Source organism: Macrobrachium rosenbergii, chromosome 11, assembly GCF_040412425.1.
Source record: "Macrobrachium rosenbergii isolate ZJJX-2024 chromosome 11, ASM4041242v1, whole genome shotgun sequence".
Taxonomy (NCBI): Eukaryota; Metazoa; Arthropoda; class Malacostraca; order Decapoda; family Palaemonidae; genus Macrobrachium; species Macrobrachium rosenbergii.
In genome coordinates this window covers 21,309,876-21,332,982 of record NC_089751.1, presented here as the reverse complement: position 1 = coordinate 21,332,982, position 23,107 = coordinate 21,309,876, and the positions used below count along the sequence as shown (strand labels likewise).

The following is a 23,107-nucleotide window of genomic DNA, read 5'->3' as shown; positions in this document are numbered from 1 at the left end:
GAGAGAGAGAGAGAGAGAGAGAGAGAACGAGCGCTTTTAGCTCAGTTGAGTGAGTATTTAATATAATTCGTAGAGGATATCAATACATATAGCTCATACATAGGCCTATTCCTAATATGAGGTATCTTTCGATTGCACTTGTTGTCATCAGTCTCAGTGTAAGGAATTTGTACTGTACGAATTATCTCGTTCGTATAATAGTAACGTTCCTCACTTTTAACTGCCTCTTGGTATTTCATATGGTTACATTGTCATTATTTATGTTTAAAGTTGATTAGTGTCAATTTGCAATAGTCAGGCAATGTTTGACGTCTCATCCATTTTCTATTTTAGCTACGAGTGAAAGCAACAGTATTGTATGGGAAACAATAATAAAATAGTCCTCCTAGCAATTGCATGAGAAAGAAGTAGATTGTATATGCGATTTATATGTTTCAGAAGCAGTAATCTGTTCAATTACACGTTCGAATTTTACTCGCTAGATACATATTTACGAAATATCAAGAAAACAAGGTACTGTACTTAGGCTTCGCAGATCTATTTTTTTTTATCTTAGCAGAGAAAACTGTCTGCATTTAACACAACACCTAGATATTTCTTCACTGCTGATGGTAAGATTTGTTTTGAAACAGTAAATTATCTCCCCAGTTGATTTTTCAGTATTTATTTTTAGATCACCGGCAAAAATTTTTTACTCAAATTATAAAATATATTGAACATCCCCGTTTATTACTTGGAATAAAAGGATGTTTTAAAATGAAATGGTCCTCTTGATGCCCGTACGTAGCCTAGGCCGGAAACGTAGATGAAAACAAGAAGAGGAAGTAGAACACATAAGGAAAGAGAAAGATTACTAGAATTACATGTGAATTTCAAACAGTGGTGGTAAGAAATAGAAACGGGTATTAAATAAAGAGCCGTTCCTCAACCATAGCCGAGTGTTTAGCAGAATTAAAAGCGTAACTTTACTGATGACAAGAAACATAGCAGAATTCCGTCTGGAAGTTTGCTTTTATTCATTAATTAAGGCTTCACTTGATACCCATCTTACTGGGAGTTTTCTCCTCCCACTCAGCTGGTCGACCAGCCCGGATGTACCCCTCAACCCGCCTTCCGTAAATATGGTTGCCAATTAATGATTCACTAGTTACACATTACGTATGTTCTGTTTTCTTCGGCCGTTGAATTTATTTCAACTTCTAAGCTGATAATACATCGTTTTCGAATGTTTGTACAATTTTGAGCTGTCATTTGAGTAATGATATCATAAGGCTGTCACTCTCATTCAAAATCTACACTGCATTGTTGGTTCAGATTTCTTTCATATATTCTACCATGTACTTTTTAAGGGTTCTAGTTTTTAAGTATTTTACAGATTCTTGCCAACTTCCCACTTCCCCTGTGACGTGATTTACCTCTTATCTCATCCTACTTTCACCTGTGCTATTTACTCCTAAACACGTATTTGAATCATCCACTTCCATTCTGTCACTATCCATACTTACATTCGTTGCTCCATCTTCCTGGCTTCAATACCTTTCTCTTGCTTACAATGACCTTCAGATGTCTCCATTTATAAGCATTCATCAGCCACTTTACATTTTTTAATGCAATGTTGCACCTTCATCTCCTGTTCATAAAGATTTATTATTATATAGTTATGGAGACATAGTACCCTTGTCTCAGGTCCACTTTTCCATCATATAAGTCACTCTTACGTCTGCGTATTTTAACACAAACTTTGCTCTCCTGATAAAAACTTGTGACTGCCCTCCGATAATTGCCATATACACAGTACATTCTTAATACCGTCCAAATTACAAAATTACATATACACATTTTCCTTTTATCTTTCAAATTTCCTTCATCTTTTAAATTTCAGTTGTGTGATACTTTCTCTGTCAAAACGTACTTTACACCTTCCGAGGTATACTAAGCGATGTTGTACTGTGTAATTGTTACATTTTTCTTTATCACATTGAGACTCATACATAGGATACAATTACTTTTACCACAGTTTCTTTCCTCCTCCAGTCAGATCTTGAGCATTTTATTCTAACATTAAACTGCCCTTGTAACACACTCAAAAGTCATTTCCATGAACATTCTCTGATTGACATACGCCTCATAAATACCTTCCACATCATAATTGTTACCAATAGTGCACCCTCTCTTTATATTCTGTTCTAATTAGGCCATTAACTGCATTTTTATTACTTGTATTATTAGCCACATTTGAACCTACATTCTACATTCACTTTTGCTTCCATATTGTAATGAAAAATAATACCTCCAACCACCCTCCTAAGATTACAATCTTTATATATATATATATATATATATATATATATATATATATATATATATATATATATATATATATATATATATTTATATATATTTTATATATATTATATATATATATATATATATATATATAAATTAATCTTGAGAAGAGTAGGTGTATGTCAAATGATTGTGTTTTTCCTACCAAGAAGGAAAATGTAATACTTAACTTTAGCAATAACATCGCAAGTTTATCAAGTAAATAAAACCAAGAATTTCAGCTCAGAGTATATTTCATACTCAAACAGTTTTACGGAGCTTGTAGAAGTACCGAACCATGAGGAAGGCCCAACAGATATAATACTGTGTGGTCATATTCTATCGTATGGGAATAGTTTCTTGAAATTTATAGTCTGCAGGTAACTGTACATCATATAAAATCTTTGTTGCAATAACAGGAAGATGCTGTATTTTTGTAGTGATCATTTTTCCAATATTGAACATTTTGAAGTAATTTTATATTTTTTATATTTCTCTTACGGCATCGTTTCTGGATCCTCAGAAAACAAGCGACTGTACAAGCCCAGAGTCAAGACGTCGTTCACCTCCTCATGAATCGTTATGGTGGCTCGGTAATTGTTCTCCTCTTGTACAAGGGAATAGTTCCACCATGCAGGATTAAAAAGTTGAACACTATCTGTAAGGATGGCCGGATAGATATAATGACCATTGAAATATCCCTGAAGCTCGTATGGTCTAAAGGTAGAGTCTCCTAAGTAGGCACCTTCGATCTGAGCACAGCTGTCGATGTTTTCATTGAGGCAGAGGACAACTGCGCAGTTTTCATTGTAAAGGAAATAAGTGAAATTGCCGTGCTCTGTCAATCCTGTGTATGATATGAGCATGTACAAAAGTTCTCGGATCCCCCAGGAGGGTAACTGTAGGTCACTATACAAGCAAAAAATTCTGACTGTTTATTAAAGTTTGCCGGACAGGTTCAGCTGATTCTGACTTGTTAAGAATGACATAGTCATAATGATCTAAAATCTCGTGTTTGTATTTTTGATGCATATTGACTTCAGTCATTTTTTCATTGCGTTTCGTGCTTTTCCCTGTCACAATTTCTTGCGAATCATGCTTCACTGAATCTTTGTTTTTTATTATATGCACTGAGGACTGCCCGGCGGTGTTGTGACTCAGAGCCCTTTCACTTCTTCTTGATGTAGAAATCTTCCGGGGAGAAACAGGTGTGTGCGTTAAAACATCCCCAATGATCAGTTTGGTGCCAGAAGAAGTGTCGTACGTGTACTCTTCAGGGTCTGATGAAACGCCCCTGAAAATCCCTGCCCCTAAAAAACCTTCCATAGGATTGTAGTGATTTGCAGCTATGAGGTTTGCGTGGTACCCTTCGGAGAAGCCCTTCCAAATCTGAGGAGCTGAAAAGGGGAATTGATTCATAGAATTAGATATAGCTGATATATTTTTATTGCTGTGTGTACAAGGATAGTGACTCAGAAACCTCATTGATATTATCTTAAATTTATTTGGGAGTTGAATAAGTTCATTATTATTATTATTATTATTATTATTATTATTATTATTATTATTATTATTATTATTATTATTATTATTATTATTATTAAACATTTGGTACTCATTTTACCCAGAGCTGCCGTTATCGTATTAAGCACGCCTCCAAAAACATACTGTCCGTACATGAAGAGAAGAAAATAATGGAAATATGCATACAATGACTGCATAAATATCAGTAATTAATTCAGCAAAATGTAAATATATGCATTTATAGACAATAGTTTTTCATTAACAAAACACCTCAATCAGTGGCGAACGTTATTGAAAGCAGGAAAGTTCTAAAGTAAAGCACAGATGAGATCATCAAGTATATAAATGTGAAAAAGCTATTTTGGCGACTTGTACATATCTTATGGAAGTTGTCGATTGTTCTTGTAAATTAACCAATATTTATTTCTTATATTGTCTTATAAACGGTGTGATAAGAATGCTAGTTAGTGTAAAAGCTCTCCACGCTTTAAGGAGGCAAGGCAATCCCACTTTTAAGAAGCTATTTTATGATTTTAGAGAATGAGAATAATTCATTGTGAAATAAACTGGAAAGGAAATTGACTTCCCGGCGTGATACCACACCATAGAATGGTCATATGGGAAAAATAGGAATATAATTATGTTGGGCAAACTGAAGACAGAAAGAAATTATATGTTAATGAACATTTGTTAGCATTCCGCAGAAATATTTTGAGACAGAAAGGAAATATTTGCTATATAATATACATAAAAACCTCCACTGATCTGTTCCGGATAAAAGGCAGAGTCTTGATCTAATATTTGTAAAGAGCAAGTTTGTTATAAGTCTTATAACTAACTGAAATTTCTTTGCAAAATTAGTATGATTAATCCAGAAAGAAATTATATGATTTTACTAATATTTTTAAAAATTAGAAACGCTTGATGTCTCATGCTGCCGAAGAAATTCCAAGATCATTAATTGTGAAACAAAACCTCAGTGTAAATTAGATTCGTTTTATTCCCATGACAAACGATTGTCTTTTGAAGATAAAAAGAGACAGAGCAAACTTACCCACTAGAAAGGGAAGTTGATCCATCCAACCTGAGCTCGTGATAACGTCTCTGACCCCGAAGGTTTCCATGTTGGAGACCGCTGGGTCGTAAAATAAAAGATCGAAGCTTATCTGCAGGAAAGATTTGATATTATTTTTGATAGTTAATCAGTTCATTTTCCTCCTCCAGGGAGAATAGTACGCGATAGTGTCAGCTAAGGCACCAGAAGAGTTTGAAGACCCAGAGCTACAAGATTTGAGGTTTGTGAAAGATAGTCACATGAAAGGCGTGAATGGCTGATTTCAGAGGCAGTGATGATGATGGTGGTGTAACCTGTTTGCTTAAGGATGAACGTATTCATAAACATTCCAATAACCATATCAACCACATGCTTGAGAATAGCACCGATAATGATATATACACATATACTGTACAGTGTTTGTGTGTGTGTATATACCGGGTGTTTCGAAATTAGAGGCCCCCCCCCTCCACAGAACAAACGGAAAGTTATGTGGTTTTCTGCTATAGCCTATCTCCAAGTACATTATTTTAAGTTTCTATTAAGCTATTTTTTATTTGACATTTCTTGTAATTTCAGACTGACTGACAGAGTTAGATACGGCCATGGCTAACGACTCGGAGGAAATCAGATGGATTGACCAAATCCGGGCTATAACCTTCAGAGAGGCCAGGGATGCTGGTGCATCCTTCATTTCACGTTCCTGGATAGCTAAATACATTAAGAGATGAATCCTTTTTTAAAAGAAACTGGAACAAAAATCCATATGACTGTCATTGGAAAAGAGTGAGAATCTTGGAAGGCGTGAAGTCCTTTCTCAGGAGTGAAAAGACATCATAGCTGAGGCAGTGGGTAGACCAAGAAAGTCTTTACGTAAATTGGCGCTTGAACTAGAAACAAAACGGGGAAAGAAGAGAAGTTATAGTGCTGTGTATCATGAGTTGAAAAAATCTGGTATCAAGCCATTTCATGTTATCAGCAAGCCCAACATCACTCAGCAACAGAGAGAAGACCGTGCATGGTTTTGTGGTTCATTTCTTAAAGATTGGGATGAAGCTGACTTTCTCCATGTTGCAGCATCAGATGAATTCTTCATTTACACAGTCAGGAAGCCAAATCATAAAAATGGCATCATTTGGGCTGCAAAGTTGGATGATATCAGCGATGACGTTGTGAAATTTCCTGAATGTTTGGGAATTTTTCTCAGTTTCACAGCCAAACGGTTAATGTGGATCATCAAAGAAAAAGGACAGTCATGGAATGGCAAATACTTCAGAGAAACTGTGCTTACTGGTGGAGTATTTCCTTTCCTCAAAGATCCTGAAAATGTGTTATCTGTTGAAGAAGTCACATTTTTGCATGATAAGGCACCATGTTTCAAGACTCTTCAGACACAGGAGCTGCTTCGATTTCTTCTCGTCAAGTGAGTTTCCAGGTAGCTCCCCTGACCTTAATGTGTGTGAAAACATTGGTAGTATCTTAAAGGATCGTGTTGAAGCGCACACAGTGAACTCTGGTGGTACACCAAGCCTCGACGACCTGCGAAGAGAGGTGACCGAAGTGCTCAGGGAAATGGAGTTTGAGTCTCAGCTTTTTTTGCGATTTGCTGAATCATACCCCTCAAGAATGCAGGCTGTGGTACAGGCAGATGGAGCTCACACAAAATATTAAATACTCAGAAACTTAAATAAATAACCTGTTTTGAATTATTTTTGTTTTTGTCCATAGCAATTTTAGTTTATACTGTAGAGGGGGGGGGCTCAAATTTCTGAAACACCCTGTGTATATATATATATGTGTGTATGTATATATATATATATATATATATATATATATATATATATATATATATATATATATATATATATATATATATATACACACACACACACGTATGTATGTATTTTCAGGTAACATCTCCACTCAAGTCATAATTTATTATTATATATATATATATATATATATATATATATATATATATATATATATATATATATATATATATATATATACTATATAGATACACACATTTATATATATATATATATGTATATATATATTATATTGTGTATATATATATATATATATATATATATATATATATATATATATATATATATATATATATATATATATACACTATATATATACACACTATAGGAAGCTGTAATTTATTAGTATATGTATTCCTCAGCTGTTGTTTAATTTCATTTATATGCATTTTGAATTCTAATTTTATTTCTATCTCTGTTTTGCTTGGATCTCCTTCCGTAACTCTAGGCTTTCAGTTTCATTGAAGCCTATTGAGTGAGTTAGTGAGTTACTTGATTTTTTGTATACGTTTTATATTCAGTTAAGATTGACAAACTAATTACGAATAAAATTCCTGAGACAAATGCCTCCAGTCTTACTAACCATAAGAGTGAAAGTGGCTCCAAAGGACGTCGCGAACATCGCTGAAGAATCTGGATCTGTCCCTTCGATGAAATGGTCCTCAATGAACAGGTGTTTCTTCCGATACCTCAAGTTGAAATGGAATTATTCTTTGGAATCTGTATTCTTTAAACATAAGCTTGCCGCTTGTGGCTTTTTAGCAATAGACTTTTCCGTAAAGTTTTCAGATGCCGGACGGCTATCATTACCATAATAATTATTGAAAGGCTCTGTGAATTCAGTTACATTCTGTCTCTTTGTCTTCCATTTTTTTTTTTTTTTTTACATTTATTTCGATTTTAGAGTCTGAGAGCAATAAGGAACACACAGACACACAAACAAATACAAACACACACACACACACACACATATATATATGTGTGTGCGTATATGTATATATGTACTTGTGATCGTATCCAGTTAGTGTTTGACATTTGGAGGAATCACAAGTCGTTTATTAAAATGACTTGAAAGTTCCATGAACCTTTAAGACAGCTTTAAGGAAACCGTACATGATAAAGACTTTGTAACGCAATTGAACTTTAATAGAAGGTGTGTGAAGAACTGTGCATTGTTAAAACTATTATTATATTACTAAGATTTATTGCTCTTTGGAAATGAATTCTTGGTAGAACCCAATATGAAAGTAATTACAAACCAAAAATATTGAAACGAAACAAACTCTTTTAGTATGAGTATTATGAGACGTATAAGAAAGAGCCAGTATGAACCGAGATACCTATAAAAAGCGAGTGGAATATTAGTAATTAGACGTTGAAGGTTCATGAGACATTAATGGGACGAGCTTTGCATTTCTGGAATATACGGGGCATCTGTAAGGAAAAAGAGATCTAACTAACCAGACATCATTTCCTACCTTGCAACAACAGCTCCTGTATCGTCGAACACTGTTTGTGTATCATAGAACTCGCATCCATTGGGCATGACGTTGGCATCTACACTTTGTTCAAGGTACGACTCGTCCTCTGACAGAACTTGGGAACAATTGAACTGTTCAGCCAGGCACACGACCAGATAAATGTGGTTCTCCAGGGCTGCACAGCTTAGATTTTTCATGATCTTTAGAGGGAAAATGATGTCAGAGGAAAGCATTATTTTATATATATATATATATATATATATATATATATATATATATATATATATATATATATATATATATATATATATATACAACACAGCTTAGATGATACAAGACCTTTGGGAGAAATGTGGTGTCAGAGTAAACCACTATATATATATATATATATATATATATATATATATATATATATATATATATATATATATATATATATATATATATTTATGTATATATACATATAATATATATATATGTGTGTGTATGTATTTATGTATATATACATATATGTTCTTTTTTTATTATTAAGCCATTTCCTCTACCAACGGAAGCCTTTTTACCGAACAAAGAGTTGCTTCCAAAAAACACTAAACAACGATCTTTTTCTTCTTCTTTTAACGTGCTTTTTTCCCATTTGTATGGGGTTAGCGCGATGCCTTCTTTTGAAGGACATTGCCCAATATATACCTTAACTTTTGAATCGCTTATGAATCCTTTGTGCAGAAAACTTCCATAACATTAGCCGCTTCATACACTTACACAAAGGTTTACCAGCAGTGCATCAAACGCCCCATGCATACACTGCCATTCTCCTCTGTCTCGTTCACACTCTCACTTCCTAGCTGTTGAAGCCCCTACTTTCTAGCAACTCATTCACATCATATTTCCAGTTCTTTCTGGGTCTCCTCTCCGGTGCTTCCAAATTGTACACTTTTAACCAGCCTATCATCCTTCACTTCTTCCACATGGCTAAAGCATCTGAAAGATAAGTCATCTCTAAAGCTTACTCCTTTTGTTTTTTTCATTTGCATTCAATAATGTACACTTCACTTCCGTAAAGGAGAGCTAACTCAACAATCTCTTCATACTTCCAGACCTTGACTTTATCGACACTCCATGTTTCCTCGTAGTCATTTGCGCACATGCCATCCTTGCTTCTCCTGTTCGGTGACTCGCCTCTTCTTTCATCCTAACACGATCCAAAATATCTACCTCCAAATACTCATAGAAATCTAATGCTTCCATTCTTCCACTACCCATGCTAACATTCATTGGTCTATTTATCTTCAGAACCTTACTCTAGCTGAGATTTACTCTGAACTTTTTCGGTTGCTTACAATTTAAAACTTTTTCGCTAAAATCTGGAATTTTTCTTCACTATCCACAATCAGCATTGTATCGTATGCAAACTCCTTGCGTCCATTAAGATATCTAATTGCCACGGAGACATCCCCATTTGTATAGCTAATCAGTCAGTGTCCTCCCTACAAATCCCAACAGGCGCTTCACTTCCTTCATGAAACTTTGTTTTTGTTCCCAGGTCATAAATCTTGTAGACCATACGTCCTCAGCATATATATATATATTGTGACGAAGTGTCCAGTGTCTGTTCTTCAAATCAAACCTGATATCTAAGTGCTTGTCCCGGAGTCTAGTGCACCATTTATATATGGTGACCCCGGAGTGTCCAGTGTCTGTTCTTTAAATCAAACCTGGTATCTAAGTGCTTGATATTTGATTACCAAACTTACCATTTATTCAACAATTATAGTTACCTCACAAAAAGCCAGACACCTGAACCCTCATCACACATACAAGACGACTGATTTCTAAAGGCAACAGTGATCTCTTATAAAACTTATCAATCATGAAAGAAAGCAGATAAAGTTCGTTAAACAGGTGTGAGGTAAAATCTAAGGGCATCACTCCATTAACATTATAAAAGTTCAAATATTTCTATTTATTTAATTTCCCTGGTTCGAGCTCACTTCAATTACTTGAAGGAAAACATCTCACTTACCACTCTATCTCTAATTCAAATCAAAATTACTGGTGGGTCAATGAATGAAACTCTGATATATTTTAAATACAAAAATTTATTTCTAAATTCAAAGATTATACATGACATTAACAGTCTCAGGGAAATTTATTATTACTTCAAGATAAAACAAAATTGGATTAAATCTGAATTAATCATCAGTCAAAATTAAATCAGAAATTAATTTATTAATTAATCAAAAGGGTTATTCAAGAAGAATTTAAATTGTTGAGTAACAAAACTTCAATTCCCAAGTGTTAAACAAAATAAGGCAAATAAATCAGTCATGTAAAATGTGGATACAAAAGACACAGAAATATATACTCTGCAAAAAGATTAGATATAAAAAATGTAAAGCAAAAATTAAGGCAATAGCAAACACACCACATATATGTATAAAAAAATTCTTCAAAAGATAAAGCATAAAACATATAACACGAAAAATATTAAAAAAGTGAAAAGGTATCTTTACATATAACCACTGCAGATATTATTTTCAGTGCACTGAGAACCCATAATTATATTACAATACCTTGGTACCAAATTGCTTCGTGTTTTTAACCAGGCGCCGTTACACACACACTTAATAAAATACACTGTTCAGATAACTCAGACACATTTACTAAGGGATTAAACAATTAAAGATATGAGTGACCATCGTCTACCAAAATATCAATTACATTAAAACGGGACGTTCTTAATCCCGAGAACGAGCGAGAGAGAGGGGAGAACGCATCTCCTTTTAGCAACGCTTTTGGTCTCTGAGTGTCGGCCCCTTGTAAGGCATCTTAGACGCAGCAGGGCACAGCCTATGGGTGCGGGGACAGGTCACAGACGATGTTTTTATTTTAAAACTCTTTAAAATGATAATTAGAGACAAAGTGGAATTACAGTTAACACTAATATTTATCATTACATAGTTTCAGAACAAGAGAATCTCTAGTTATTATAATAAGAATGGAAAACATTGCTTCACATAACATTCCTCAGTGACGTTCGGCAACTTTCGTAATGGAATTTCCCACCCCTCTGTTTTGACCGGGCCCCATAACGCCTTGTACGTTAATGGATTTAGTCATATGAGAAGGTGTTAATCTCAGCAAGTTTTGAATAGTGACTAAACAAATCGCGTCCCTATACAATGAACAAGGCTCTTAGTCTCGCTCAGCTCAACGCATACGTCGTCCTCTCAAACTACACAGCGTTTAATCACTGCAACCTCTTTTACGGTATACGCGTATCTAACTACAAAACCATACAGTTATACAACAACTCACACATAACATGGGGAGATTACTGCATTATGAAAACCACAGCATAAGAAATATATATATATATATATAATATATATTTATATATATATATATATATATATATATATATATATATACATACAGTATAAATATATATATATATATATATATATATATATATATATATATATATATATATATATATATATATATATATATATATATATATATATATATATATATTTTTTACGTTTTTCCGTGGTTTTAGTTTGAAATATGCTCTGTGAGACAGGTAGCAACAATTTAAGTTAATTTAGCCTTGTGATTCTGACTTCGTGGGTACGGGAAAACGTAAAAAAGAGGAAAACAAAGGAGAATTTCATATGAGCATAGGGCTCTGGTTACTGAGGGAAATATTACGTAAAACACGTGGGCACATTTAAAGTAGTGTATTTACATAAATGACATTAGTACGGGAAAGAGGAACTCAGTAGATTGAATGAAACTGGGGAATTCCAGCCACAGCCCGAGAAGCTTCCACGATAGGATCCCTCTGAAATGAGAGATATGCACATTATACGCCAGTAATGAAAATAGACAAAAGAATAATGAATTGAAGCTGCACTGAGGGTGCCAAAGGAGTAATAAAGAATTAATACTGCCGATGCAAGAGGCGCACGGACATTAGACAAGGGAGATTTCTGGCTTTCTCTTTAAGAAAATATTACGAGACAAAAGCGTGACTGAAATGGGGCTCTTCCAGGGCACTTTACCTTAGCAGATTTTCCGAGGCGCGTAGAAGGCGGTCCGTGGATGACTTGCGATTTCCGAGGGCGAGTTTCTTCCACGTGGTGAGATGCAAGGGCTTCCGTGAAAAGCGGCAAGGCGATGGGGACTCCTCGAAACTCCAAGCAATGGCGTGTGGGCTCGAGGAATACGGTTGAAGGGCACGAGGAGAAGTATACTTTGGGAAGGGCCACGTGGTTAGGATGCAAGGGCATCGGTGGGGCCAGGTGTTGAGGACGTCTTCACAAGTTCACTCCATATCTTCCAGCCCGCGTGTGTGTCTGAGACCTCGTGGGCTTTTGCCTTTTATCCCCTCCTATGGGGCAGGGGGGGCGTCCATCACAGATGCTTTGACTCATTGCACCTGCTGCCCGCAGGGGAGGTTTTGGCCTGTAGGAGAAACGCCCAAGCCAGATTACTTTTGCCTCGAAGGAAAGATCTTTATCAAAAATGGGAGCGCCTTTAATCTTTTAACCCTTGTTTTTAAGTCGATAGACAGATGGTCTATCGATCGGCCGGCTGGCAGTAAATGAACAACCAACAACAACAAAGGAGGGGGGGGGAGGTAATTTGCTAGCGAATTCTTGCTAATCATAATACCTCCCCATACAAGATGATGTACATACCTCCTTCGGGTGTGTACATCGATATTCAGAATGAGCGGCAAATGCTTTACGTTACTCTACATTCTGCCTTGCAATGAACTTTACTCCTAAGGGTTTTATGAAGCTGAGACATTACTTTTAATAACACATTGGGACAATTTTCGTTAACAGAACGCAAAGTGATTTAAACACTTGCAAAAGAATAATTACTTTAGATTTGGTTACCCACTGTAACTTTATAAAGTGACTCGAACAATTGTGAATTAATTAAGATTATAGGACCACGTATATGAGGCTATGGCCAACAAATGAAAAGAAATGGTTATTGTTCAAGAATTAAAATACACGGTTACTTAATTTTAGATAAAATGCATGCGGTTAGTACAATCTGCCTTGAAGAGGCTGTGTAAATGAAAAACAGCGTTTATTTTTGTAAATGACATCCCCTTTTACACGATACTGTAATGACTATACATATTCGCATTGATAATTTATCTTCGTTTTAACGCATTTTGGCTCAGCTATCGTTCAACGCGAGCTGAGGGATGACCCACACCGGAATTTGACAGTCGTATGCGGGCGAGAGTATTCGCGAGGTTTTAATTCGCTAACCTTAAACTACGCTAATTTTATGCGTCTACTGCCTACTCAATGTTATGACGGGCGAGCAGACAAAAGATGTGGGGTAGGACAAACAGCGATCTTGGAAGGAATGGAAGGGGGAAAAGGGATAATAATAACAAAAGGAAAATTACCAAGACGTTACGAATGAAACTTGACCGCATATGAAAGGCGGGACACGTCTCTCAGAGCTTACGAAAAGGGGCATTTAAATCACAAGGGCAAGAGTTTATGACTCGCGATTCATTAAAATAAAGATAACTAAATGACTAAAAGAAAGTAAATGATATTGGCAGAAGAGCTAAGGGAAAAAGAGTGAGGGTTTTATTGTGTTAGGCGGGAATCTATCGTCCTACGCCTATAAATTACGGCCCGACTATCACTTCAGTCCCAGGGCGAGGAAAGTGCACCAAGGGCGCGACTCCTTCAGGAGGGCTGACACCACGCCCGGTGCCAAGGTATGGGCGCAAGGGCGTGCCACTTCTCACTCTGTTATTCTTAATGATTTATACATTGTGTGGGGAATGGTATCCCGTATTTAATTGCCTCTTGTGGGGATAATTTAAGGGAAGATTAGTAGAGGATGGTAAGAGATAGCAGTTCCTGAGGAACGGAAGAAGATAGAGGAGGGTCTGACATCCCCTTCTGGATTAGGGGTGCCAAGACCTTCGAAAATGAAATGGTGGCACAGGTGCCATGGGAGCTCTAGAGCTCTTTGTAAATTACCTGGAATGTCCCACGCCCGTGGTAATTTCGCCTCGAGTCTTTCTTAATGGGACAGTCGTCCTCGGCCGGGAAGCGGAGGGCCCGCGACCGGAGGGCGGCACGGAGTACCACCTGGGCCTGCTGATGCGACAGCTGACGCAGGAGTGTTCCGTCGCGGGTTCTACCATGATCCGTCGCGGCTCTTGTAGTTCATCGGCCAAGTGAGATATGGCAGAATCCTGACTTGCAATTGCGTCGGCGACGGGCTGAGGCAGAGAGGAGGCGGTCGGGGGTGGCGTGAGCGGCTCGCAGGTAACGTTGACCAGCTCAGGCACGGGTTGCGAGGCCGCACCTGCAGGTGAGCTTCCGCGGTGGTCGGGAGGAACCCTCTCTGACCGACGCTGGTAGCGGTGCCAGGCCGGGGGAAGAGAGGGGGTCCTGAGTTGGATCCCGTGAATGGAGATCGGCGTAGCGCTCTGGCGCTGGCACTAGGGCAGAGTCAGGCGCTATCAGAGGTTTCTTGGGCTCGTCGGTCAGGACGGACGAAGCTTGGCCCTGCTCGGGGCATGCAAGTGGCACCGGCAGGAATTTGGCATCTCCTGAAGGGAGATTTGATTGGGGCCCTGGCACTGGCACTGAGGCAGGGCCGGGCACTGGAATGGATCGGGAACCGATCGGGGGCCACTGTACATTGTACTCAGGTGGCACTGGTGGGGACTGCACGTCCTCCTGGTACCCAGGGGCGCCAGTCTTGGCTGAGGGAGAAGCGGGGAGGATTACTCGCGCCCGCGGGAATGATTCGGGAATGGGGACCCCTAGATTGTCGTGATTTCGGTGGGGACTGAAAGTCCTGTCCCAGGATGACGTCATAGCCTCCAGGGGGAGATGGCTTGCTACTGCAAGATTGCAAATTTTGGATTGGTGAGGTCTTGTGACTCTCAATTGGACCGTAGGGGAGTATCATTTTGAACTGATTTATTCCCTCGATCGTGACGAGTTTTCGTCTATTGACGATAGCTCCGTGGGGAACTCTGTCCCTTCGGATGAGGGAGATTTGCGCGCGCCCGAGTCCTCGAAAGCAGTGACTCGGCGCGCGGGCTCGCTACCTCGTGGAGGGGCCACGTATACAGGCCCTTCGGCGGAGGGCCTAATGACTGGGGATCTGTGACGGCCAAGGCGACGGTGGGAGTAGTTGATTTATTATTGCGTGGGCATTTCGCCCATGCGGAGAATGGCCATAGACCTTGCACGCCGTGCAAAAGGTCTGGCTAAAATCTTTCCGCGCTGCCCTGTGGAGGGCGCAGGCGAGTTATTTGTCGGTTTTCCGGGAGAGAGGAGCCGGTTTCTTGTTCCGGCACTGTTCGGAGGAATGCCCCGTTTTCTTGCAATAATGGCAAGTTAGGGGCTTGCCCGAGTTCCCATTTTTGTGGGAATTTGAACCTCCGAGGAGGGACGGGGATTTATCTTCCGCCCCATGGATCCTTCTTGAGGGTGGTGAGTTTCCACACATGTCTGCTATTCGGCAACACTCGGTGAGTGTTGCTGGGGCTTTTTCCACTATATGAGTGGCGAGGGCAGGAGGGGCGAGCGCAGGAAATGCTCGAATTTAAACCGCTCGAGTACCTCGGCGGTGTTAGTGGCTCCTTCGAATCGAGCCATTTTGTCAACGCCCGCTCCGAATGGTACGCCTAATCGGACCAAGTCTGGCCTGCTTCTCTGGGCTGCTTTCTCCAACGTCTCCTCCACCGGCTCGGGGGTAATCTCGCACGCCAGAAGTAACTGCTTGGCGTACGGCTTCCCAGTTTCCGATCGTCTGCGGGAAGGGGCGTGGTAGGCAACGAGGGCCTTTCCGCCCAGGAATTTAGTGAGAACAAGGGAGAGTTCCGCGGGGAGAGATCGCAGCACTCCAGGACTCGTTCGGCCCTTTCAAGCCATACTTCGGGTTCGGACTCGGTCCATTTTGGCATGAACGAGTGAGCTTGGCTGAGGGCACTCATCCCCGCGGCAGGGGCGGGGGTGGCGGGCTGTCGTTCTAGCATCTGGAGCTCGTGGGGCGCTGTCGATCTTCTCATTCTCGATCTTCCCATTCTCGTTCCTCCCTTTTCTCTTGGGCGATTCTGTCTCTCTCCCTCTCTGCACGTTCTTTTTCCTTCTCCTGCTCTTGGGCAATTCGTTCTCTCTCTCTCTCCGCCTTGGCATCGTCCACTCGTTCTTGAACCCATGCTCTCAGATCTTGCCCCGATAGTCCCATGTCCTTCCCAGCGGACATGTAGAATTTGAAATCCTCGTTTTGTTGGGCTCTGGTATTAGCCATCTTGAAATAATGGGTATATGATCTTGTCTGAAAAGACTCAATTGCAGGAATCTGAAACACTCAATTGTTCAGACTGCAGGCGAATGGATCTGTCTGAATAAGACAGGTGATTAGTAAGTCTGAGAAGACTTTGTTAAAATTTTATATGTCTTGAAAGACTGGTTGTTCTTGGCGAACGAATTTTTAATATGCGTCTCGGAAGACGTAGTTGGATTTTGTCACGCTCGGACTTGGCCGGCTGTAGCGTGAAGTTAAGGAGTTGTTCTAACGAACTAGAATGATCAGTCCCGTAAGGGCTTAGATGTGTGTGCTTAGACTTAATTTTGGGTTGAATGAACTACACTATATAATGTCTCAAAAGGACTTAATTTTGGGTTCCCAGGAATGAGAAATTCTCTCTGAGGACCACGCCACGTGCGACGTAGAATTTTAGGAGTCTCTGAGGACTGGAATTTTGGAGAAAAGGGAGTCTCTGAGGACTGGAATTTGGAGAAATTCTCGCCACGTACGACGTAGAATTTTAGGAGTCTCTGAGGACTGGAATTTGGAGAAATTTCGCCACATGCGACGTAGAATTTTAGGAGTCTCTTAGGACTTGGAATTTGTGGAATTTGAATTTGGAGAATTCTCGCCACGTGCGACGTAGAATTTTAGGAGTCACTTAGGACTTGGAAATACGATTCGTCCCTTAGGACTTAGAAATTACTAACGGGAAACCCAAAGAAAAATGTATGCTGGGAAATGAATGGGGAAATAAAAAAAATGCTACACACGCGGGCATGGGCGGGTGGGGGTGCAGGTCGTCTGGCCAACACCGGAGGTATTTTTAGATTCTGGGTGAATGAACCTGTATATTTATATACCGTCTGGGATTCCGGGAATTTCCCAGTCGTCTGAGAGGATAACAGTACAACGGCCTAGTAATTTTCCCTATAAGCGGAGTTTAAATTTCGCTTTCCTAACACCTAAGCTCGAATTCTAACTACACTGAGAGAATTTTCAGCAATGCAAGCTGACTTCGTCGTGTCCCACGTGGGAATTTATTCGCGCCTAAATAACAGTTCGCTAATTCGAAATGCGAAGTAAAAGTTATCACAGAGGAATTTCTTTCGCACTATTCCTCGAAGCAAGAATATGGCAAGGATTTTAACACAGAGGAATTTCGCACTATTCCTCGAAGCAAAGGATGGTTAGCACTGGTTATTTCCTAACTACCTATCCTGAAAGGCATGCATTAACGAATCTAATACGGCGGTTCTTTTCTCTCAGTGATTACATGCGTCCCTATTTCTAATTCCTAGAACAGTCACGATTGTAAAAAGGTTTTGCTAAGATTAACACATTACTTACGTGGAATTTTCTGGATCTGTGTGCTGGTTTTACACAAAAGGTTCGTAATTGTCTCGTACCCAGCTTAGCTTTGCTAATAGCTGATCTGGCAAGTTGCAAATGCAATAAAGCAACACTAGGGAACTGCAACTGCAAAACGAGATCTATGGCCAGGTCGCCATTTTTACGTTTTTCCGTGGTTTTAGTTTGAAATATGCTCTGTGAGACAGGTAGCAACAATTTAAGTTAATTTAGCCTTGTGATTCTGACTTCGTGGGTACGGGAAAACGTAAAAAAAGAGGAAAACAAAGGAGAATTTCATATGAGCATAGGGCTCTGGTTACTGAGGGAAATATTACGTAAAACACGTGGGCACATTTAAAGTAGTGTATTTACATAAATGACATTAGTACGGGAAAGAGGAACTCAGTAGATTGAATGAAACTGGGGAATTCCAGCCACAGTCCGAGAAGCTTCCACGATAGGATCCTCTGAAATGAGAGATATGCACATTATACGCCAGTAATGAAAATAGACAAAAGAATAATGAATTGAAGCTGCACTGAGGGTGCCAAAGGAGTAATAAAGAATTAATACTGCCGATGCAAGAGGCGCACGGACATTAGACAAGGGAGATTTCTGGCTTTCTCTTTAAGAAAATATTACGAGACAAAAGCGTGACTGAAATGGGGCTCTTCCAGGGCACTTTACCTTAGCAGATTTTCCGAGGCGCGTAGAAGGCGGTCCGTGGATGACTTGCGATTTCCGAGGCGAGTTTCTTCCACGTGGTGAGATGCAAGGGCTTCCGTAAAGCGGCAAGGCGATGGGGACTCTCGAAACTCCAAGCAATGGCGTGTGGGCTCGAGGAATACGGTTGAAGGGCACGAGGAGAAGTATACTTGGGAAGGGCCACGTGGTTAGGATGCAAGGGCATCGGTGGGGCCAGGTGTTGAGGACGTCTTCACAAGTTCACTCCATATCTTCCAGCCCGCGTGTGTCTGAGACCTCGTGGGTTTTTGCCTTTATCCCCTCCTATGGGGCAGGGGGCGTCCATCACAGATGCTTTGACTCATTGCACCTGCTGCCCGCAGGGGAGGTTTTGGCCTGTAGGAGAAACGCCCAAGCCAGATTACTTTTGCCTCGAAGGAAAGATCTTTATCAAAAATGGGAGCGCCTTTAATCTTTTAACCCTTGTTTTTAAGTCGATAGACAGATGGTCTATCGATCGGCCGGCTGGCAAATAAATGAACAACCAACAACAACAAAGGAGGGGGAGGTAATTTGCTAGCGAATTCTTGCTAATCATAATAATATATATATGTATGTATGTATGTGTATATGTGTGTGCATGAGTGTGTGTATCTGTGTAGGTGGTATGTGATGAGAACAAGTGGCGCTCTGAGTATATGTTTGTGTTGTGCCAGAAATGCTCTGATTAAGAAATCCCTTTGTGAAATTCTATAAAGGACAGGCTGTCTTCTATAACACTAGTTGAGATACAGGAGAAATAAAAAAAAGTATGAAATCGAAGATTGATGGCAGCTTCGAAGTGTGTTGCACCATTTAATAATGATGTAAAACGTGTTCAAAAGCATTGTTGACTCGTGGTGGTGTGATGTATTGTGCTGAGTGCTCGTCAGTTTCCGATGTTATGCTTCTTGGTAAAAGGATGCAACTTGTTTATGTGGTCTTGTGTGTGTGATACGAGTTGCATGAGGCAACGCGGGAGTAACGTTCTTTCGTGCGTGAGCGTCAAGTGCGAATGCGCCAAAGGGTTAGCCATAGGCAGACCAGAACAGAGGGATAGTACGTGTCTCTTTTGTTTTATATATTAATTCCCGAAAAGGCCCACAGCCGTTTAATTACACCTATAATTACACGGCTGTGTGTGACCCCTTTTGAAGGGGTCTTTGCATATAGATATGCTGAAAGGTTTATGCGTTGAAATGGAGCAACTAGTGTGTTTGTATGACACCCATAAAGCAGATTAAAATTGATGCTAATATGCAATCCTTAAACATTCCTCCTCTCACACCCTCTTCCATTCATGTCCAGTTTTCCTTCCCCAAAACATTCTTCTTATTTCTTACCAGGCTTGAGTCTGGAACGTCAAGGTAGTCGCAAGGCACTTCTTTATTTTCAGGTTCCGGAACAACTTGAGTCTGCGGCAAGTACTCGCCTAGCGTCGAGCCCAGAATCAGCCCCGTGAGGCCATGCTCAGGGAAGACGAAAATTTGGGCGCCCTGGAAGAAACGGGTAATGCAGATTAGGTTTCCTTTCTCATCTTTTCACGGTTCCCGTTGATGCTGTTGAGGTCAGCCATTCCCTAATGGAATGACAGCTCGGAAACTTTCTCTCTCTCCTCGGTCAGGCTTCGAGAACCTGTTTCCCGTTGCCGACATCGGCGACACAAACTTTATTTTTCTTTTCCGCGTTTTCGTTCATTAGTTTTTCGCGTTATTAAGGACATTAGGGTGTGTTTGTTTCGATTGTGTCGCATTGGTACAAAGCCAAAAAATAAGTTTTTTAGTCTTACTTTTAAATACCTTGCGAGACTGTACTCTGCGTAATGTGAATCTAAAAAAAGATATGTAACAAATATTCATTAGTATTGTACAAGATATATGATTTTTCTTCCTTACTCGTTTGGAAAAGATGTTTTTGGAATTATATTTTCACAATGGTTTTTTTTTTTTTTACAGTGACTGTGACTTTATTATTTTTGGTCATTAATTTATGATGCATTGCTAATGCTTTAATAATTATAATTGCCTGATTAACAATTTTAGTATGTCTCGGACTTCAGACATATATAACACAACTGTATTTAGACATTTCAATTTTCGTGCTGCCATTCGAAAAAATTTTTTTTTTTCATTTCCATTTCGATTTGCTTATAAGCTATATTCTGTAAGAATTTGTTGTGTAGGTTAAAACCCTCCATGGGTATTTAAGCCTTACGTTTTTTGGTAAAGTCTGGGGGATATATGAATCTTTATGATTTTCAGTTAACGTAACAGCTTTTCTTATTTCTTTTATACCACCCCCGGCCTGCCTAGAAAAGAGATAAGGAACAGAAAATCATACAAATTATATAAAACAAAGTATGGCTTAAATACTCATGATGGGTTTTGATATATATATAGATATATATATATAAATGTATGGCTTAAATACTCATGGGTTTTGAATACGAACCTCTAGTGATGGAGCCTGAACGATCTGATCAGATAGGAAAGGTGGAAATTTAAACGTCTTTGGGACTTAATTCCGCCTCTCAAACAAGGGTGGTTTTAGGGTTTCAAGCAAAATAGAAACCAGAAGAGGGTTCGATTGTAAAGTGGAAAATTGCGATATAACTGAGTAGTGTGATAATGAATAATCTTCCCAAAGAAAATATAGAATATGATGACCTGACGGGAGTTACAAGTCTGCCAGAAAGGTAGATAAACTCTCTTATTTTGGTATCATCACCTGTGAAAGAGAAAGGGGACACCTGCCAGCGGAAAGAAAGAGGGTGCAGAAGAAATGGAATGTCAGAGTTATTGACTAATCGCCTTTCAATTAATGCACTCGAGACGAGAAAGTAAAAACGCATAATAAAATATCACCACGAAGAACAAACAAGAAAAAAGTTTGGGTTTTATGAAACAGTTATGAAAACAGTGTGGAACCTCAGACGTTCAAATCAGATTGGCGGTTAGATTTCATTATAGTGAAGGAAAATAAAAAACTGCATAATCTAACAATGAAAAATATGTAACAAAAATTCGTCATTACTACTATATAAGGTACTAAGTATTTTTTCCTTACACGTCTGGGGAAAGCGCTGTTGTTGTAGAGAGAGAGAGAGAGAGAGAGAGAGAGAGAGAGAGAGAGAGAGAGAGAGAGAGATTGGGGAGGGGGAAGGGGATGTGGTTTGGGTAGCTAACTTGACTGAACTAGAGTTCTCGACTCGGAAATACTCTCAAGATCAGAATTGGCGATTAATTAAGAGTCATCATTTTAAGAAAGCCTTTGAACATCAAAAAGGAGTGGAAAACAAAGTCTGTTGTTTGATAGATTCAGATTAAAGTAAGCCACTGATAAATGAACAGAAAGTGTGTTGGTGAGAAATAGGAACTGCAGGAAGAACTTCATTAAGAATAAAGAAGAGCAGATGTTATGCCCTCAGCAGGGGAGGATGACAAAGTGCGCTAAGATAGGAAAGAGGGTCGCCATCAGATCTTGCCGTGCGGAAGACAAACTGATGATACGAACGTCAAGTTAGATTCGAGTGTCCCTCACTCTGTCAGTTTTCGACCTAGAATTTGACAAACCTTACCTCCGCCGAAGCCTCTTTAATGTACTTGATGTACTCTTTCGCATTTTCTTTCAGGGCTGCAAGTCCGCCTCCTCTGATGTCATCAAAGGATTGGTATTGGAGAGCAGCCGCTCTATACCCAATATACTCTCCAGTAGTACCATCGGAGTGGGAGTGTGGCTTGGCAAAGTTCGAGAATTGGTGTTCAGCTTGAGAACTTGGTTCGGAATTGTATTCGTCCTGGTGGTGTGGATATTTTCTTTGTCCTGCGACCTCTCCAGCAACTATTAGAAAGCTGGAAGCGCAGGCAATAAATAAAACTTGGGTAAAGTTCAGCATTGTGCTGAGTCGTGAATTGATTAGGGTCTTGCCTCTCAACATTGATTTTATAGTGCCTTGTCAGTGAGATTGTCTCGACAGATTTTTTGTGGACAGACGATAAGGACTTAAAAAGAAGCTCTGTGAACAGGGATGTGTCACCAAGGTTACAAGTTTTCATAGATGTATATGCATGTGTGTATATGTATGTATGTAAGCGTGATATATATTTAATTTGGTGGTGTACTGTATGGAAGTGCTACAGGAAGGAGGAGAGAAGCCACAGAAAATACTGGATAGATAGGGTGAAAGATGCACTGGAAAGGAAGGGCCTCAGCATCCAGAAATTAGGATCCTTGGAAAATGAGAGGGTGTTCGACACACTGTTAATGAACCATCTTTATTGGTGTACTAGTTGACCAGTCCGGTGCTGCCTGGGAAATCTCTGAATGACAACTGTTAAACTCTCTCTCTCTCTCTCTCTCTCTCTCTCTCTCTCTCTCTCTCTCTCTCTCTCTCTCATTTTAAGATAGTTCCTTCAGTTACATTGCCCAGCATTTTTGACATTTTATATTTCACCTCTCCCCCCCCCACCCCCGTTCCTTATCGGGGCTGA

At 39.5% G+C, this 23,107-nt stretch overlaps 1 protein-coding gene across 1 annotated transcript; it reads right to left on the bottom strand.

Annotated features, from left to right (window-relative positions):
* Window positions 1-2,561: 2,561 nt before the first annotated feature.
* LOC136843222 (pantetheinase-like) lies at window positions 2,562-22,549 on the bottom strand. Its single transcript, XM_067111301.1, has 6 exons — window positions 22,195-22,549; window positions 19,961-20,113; window positions 8,214-8,416; window positions 7,319-7,424; window positions 4,904-5,015; window positions 2,562-3,722 (listed from the first exon to the last, which is right to left on the bottom strand). Exons 1-6 carry the CDS (start codon window positions 22,510-22,512, stop codon window positions 3,235-3,237), a joined length of 1,380 nt encoding a protein of 459 aa, XP_066967402.1. The 5' UTR covers window positions 22,513-22,549; the 3' UTR covers window positions 2,562-3,234.
* Between the last annotated feature and the right edge of the window lie 558 nt (window positions 22,550-23,107).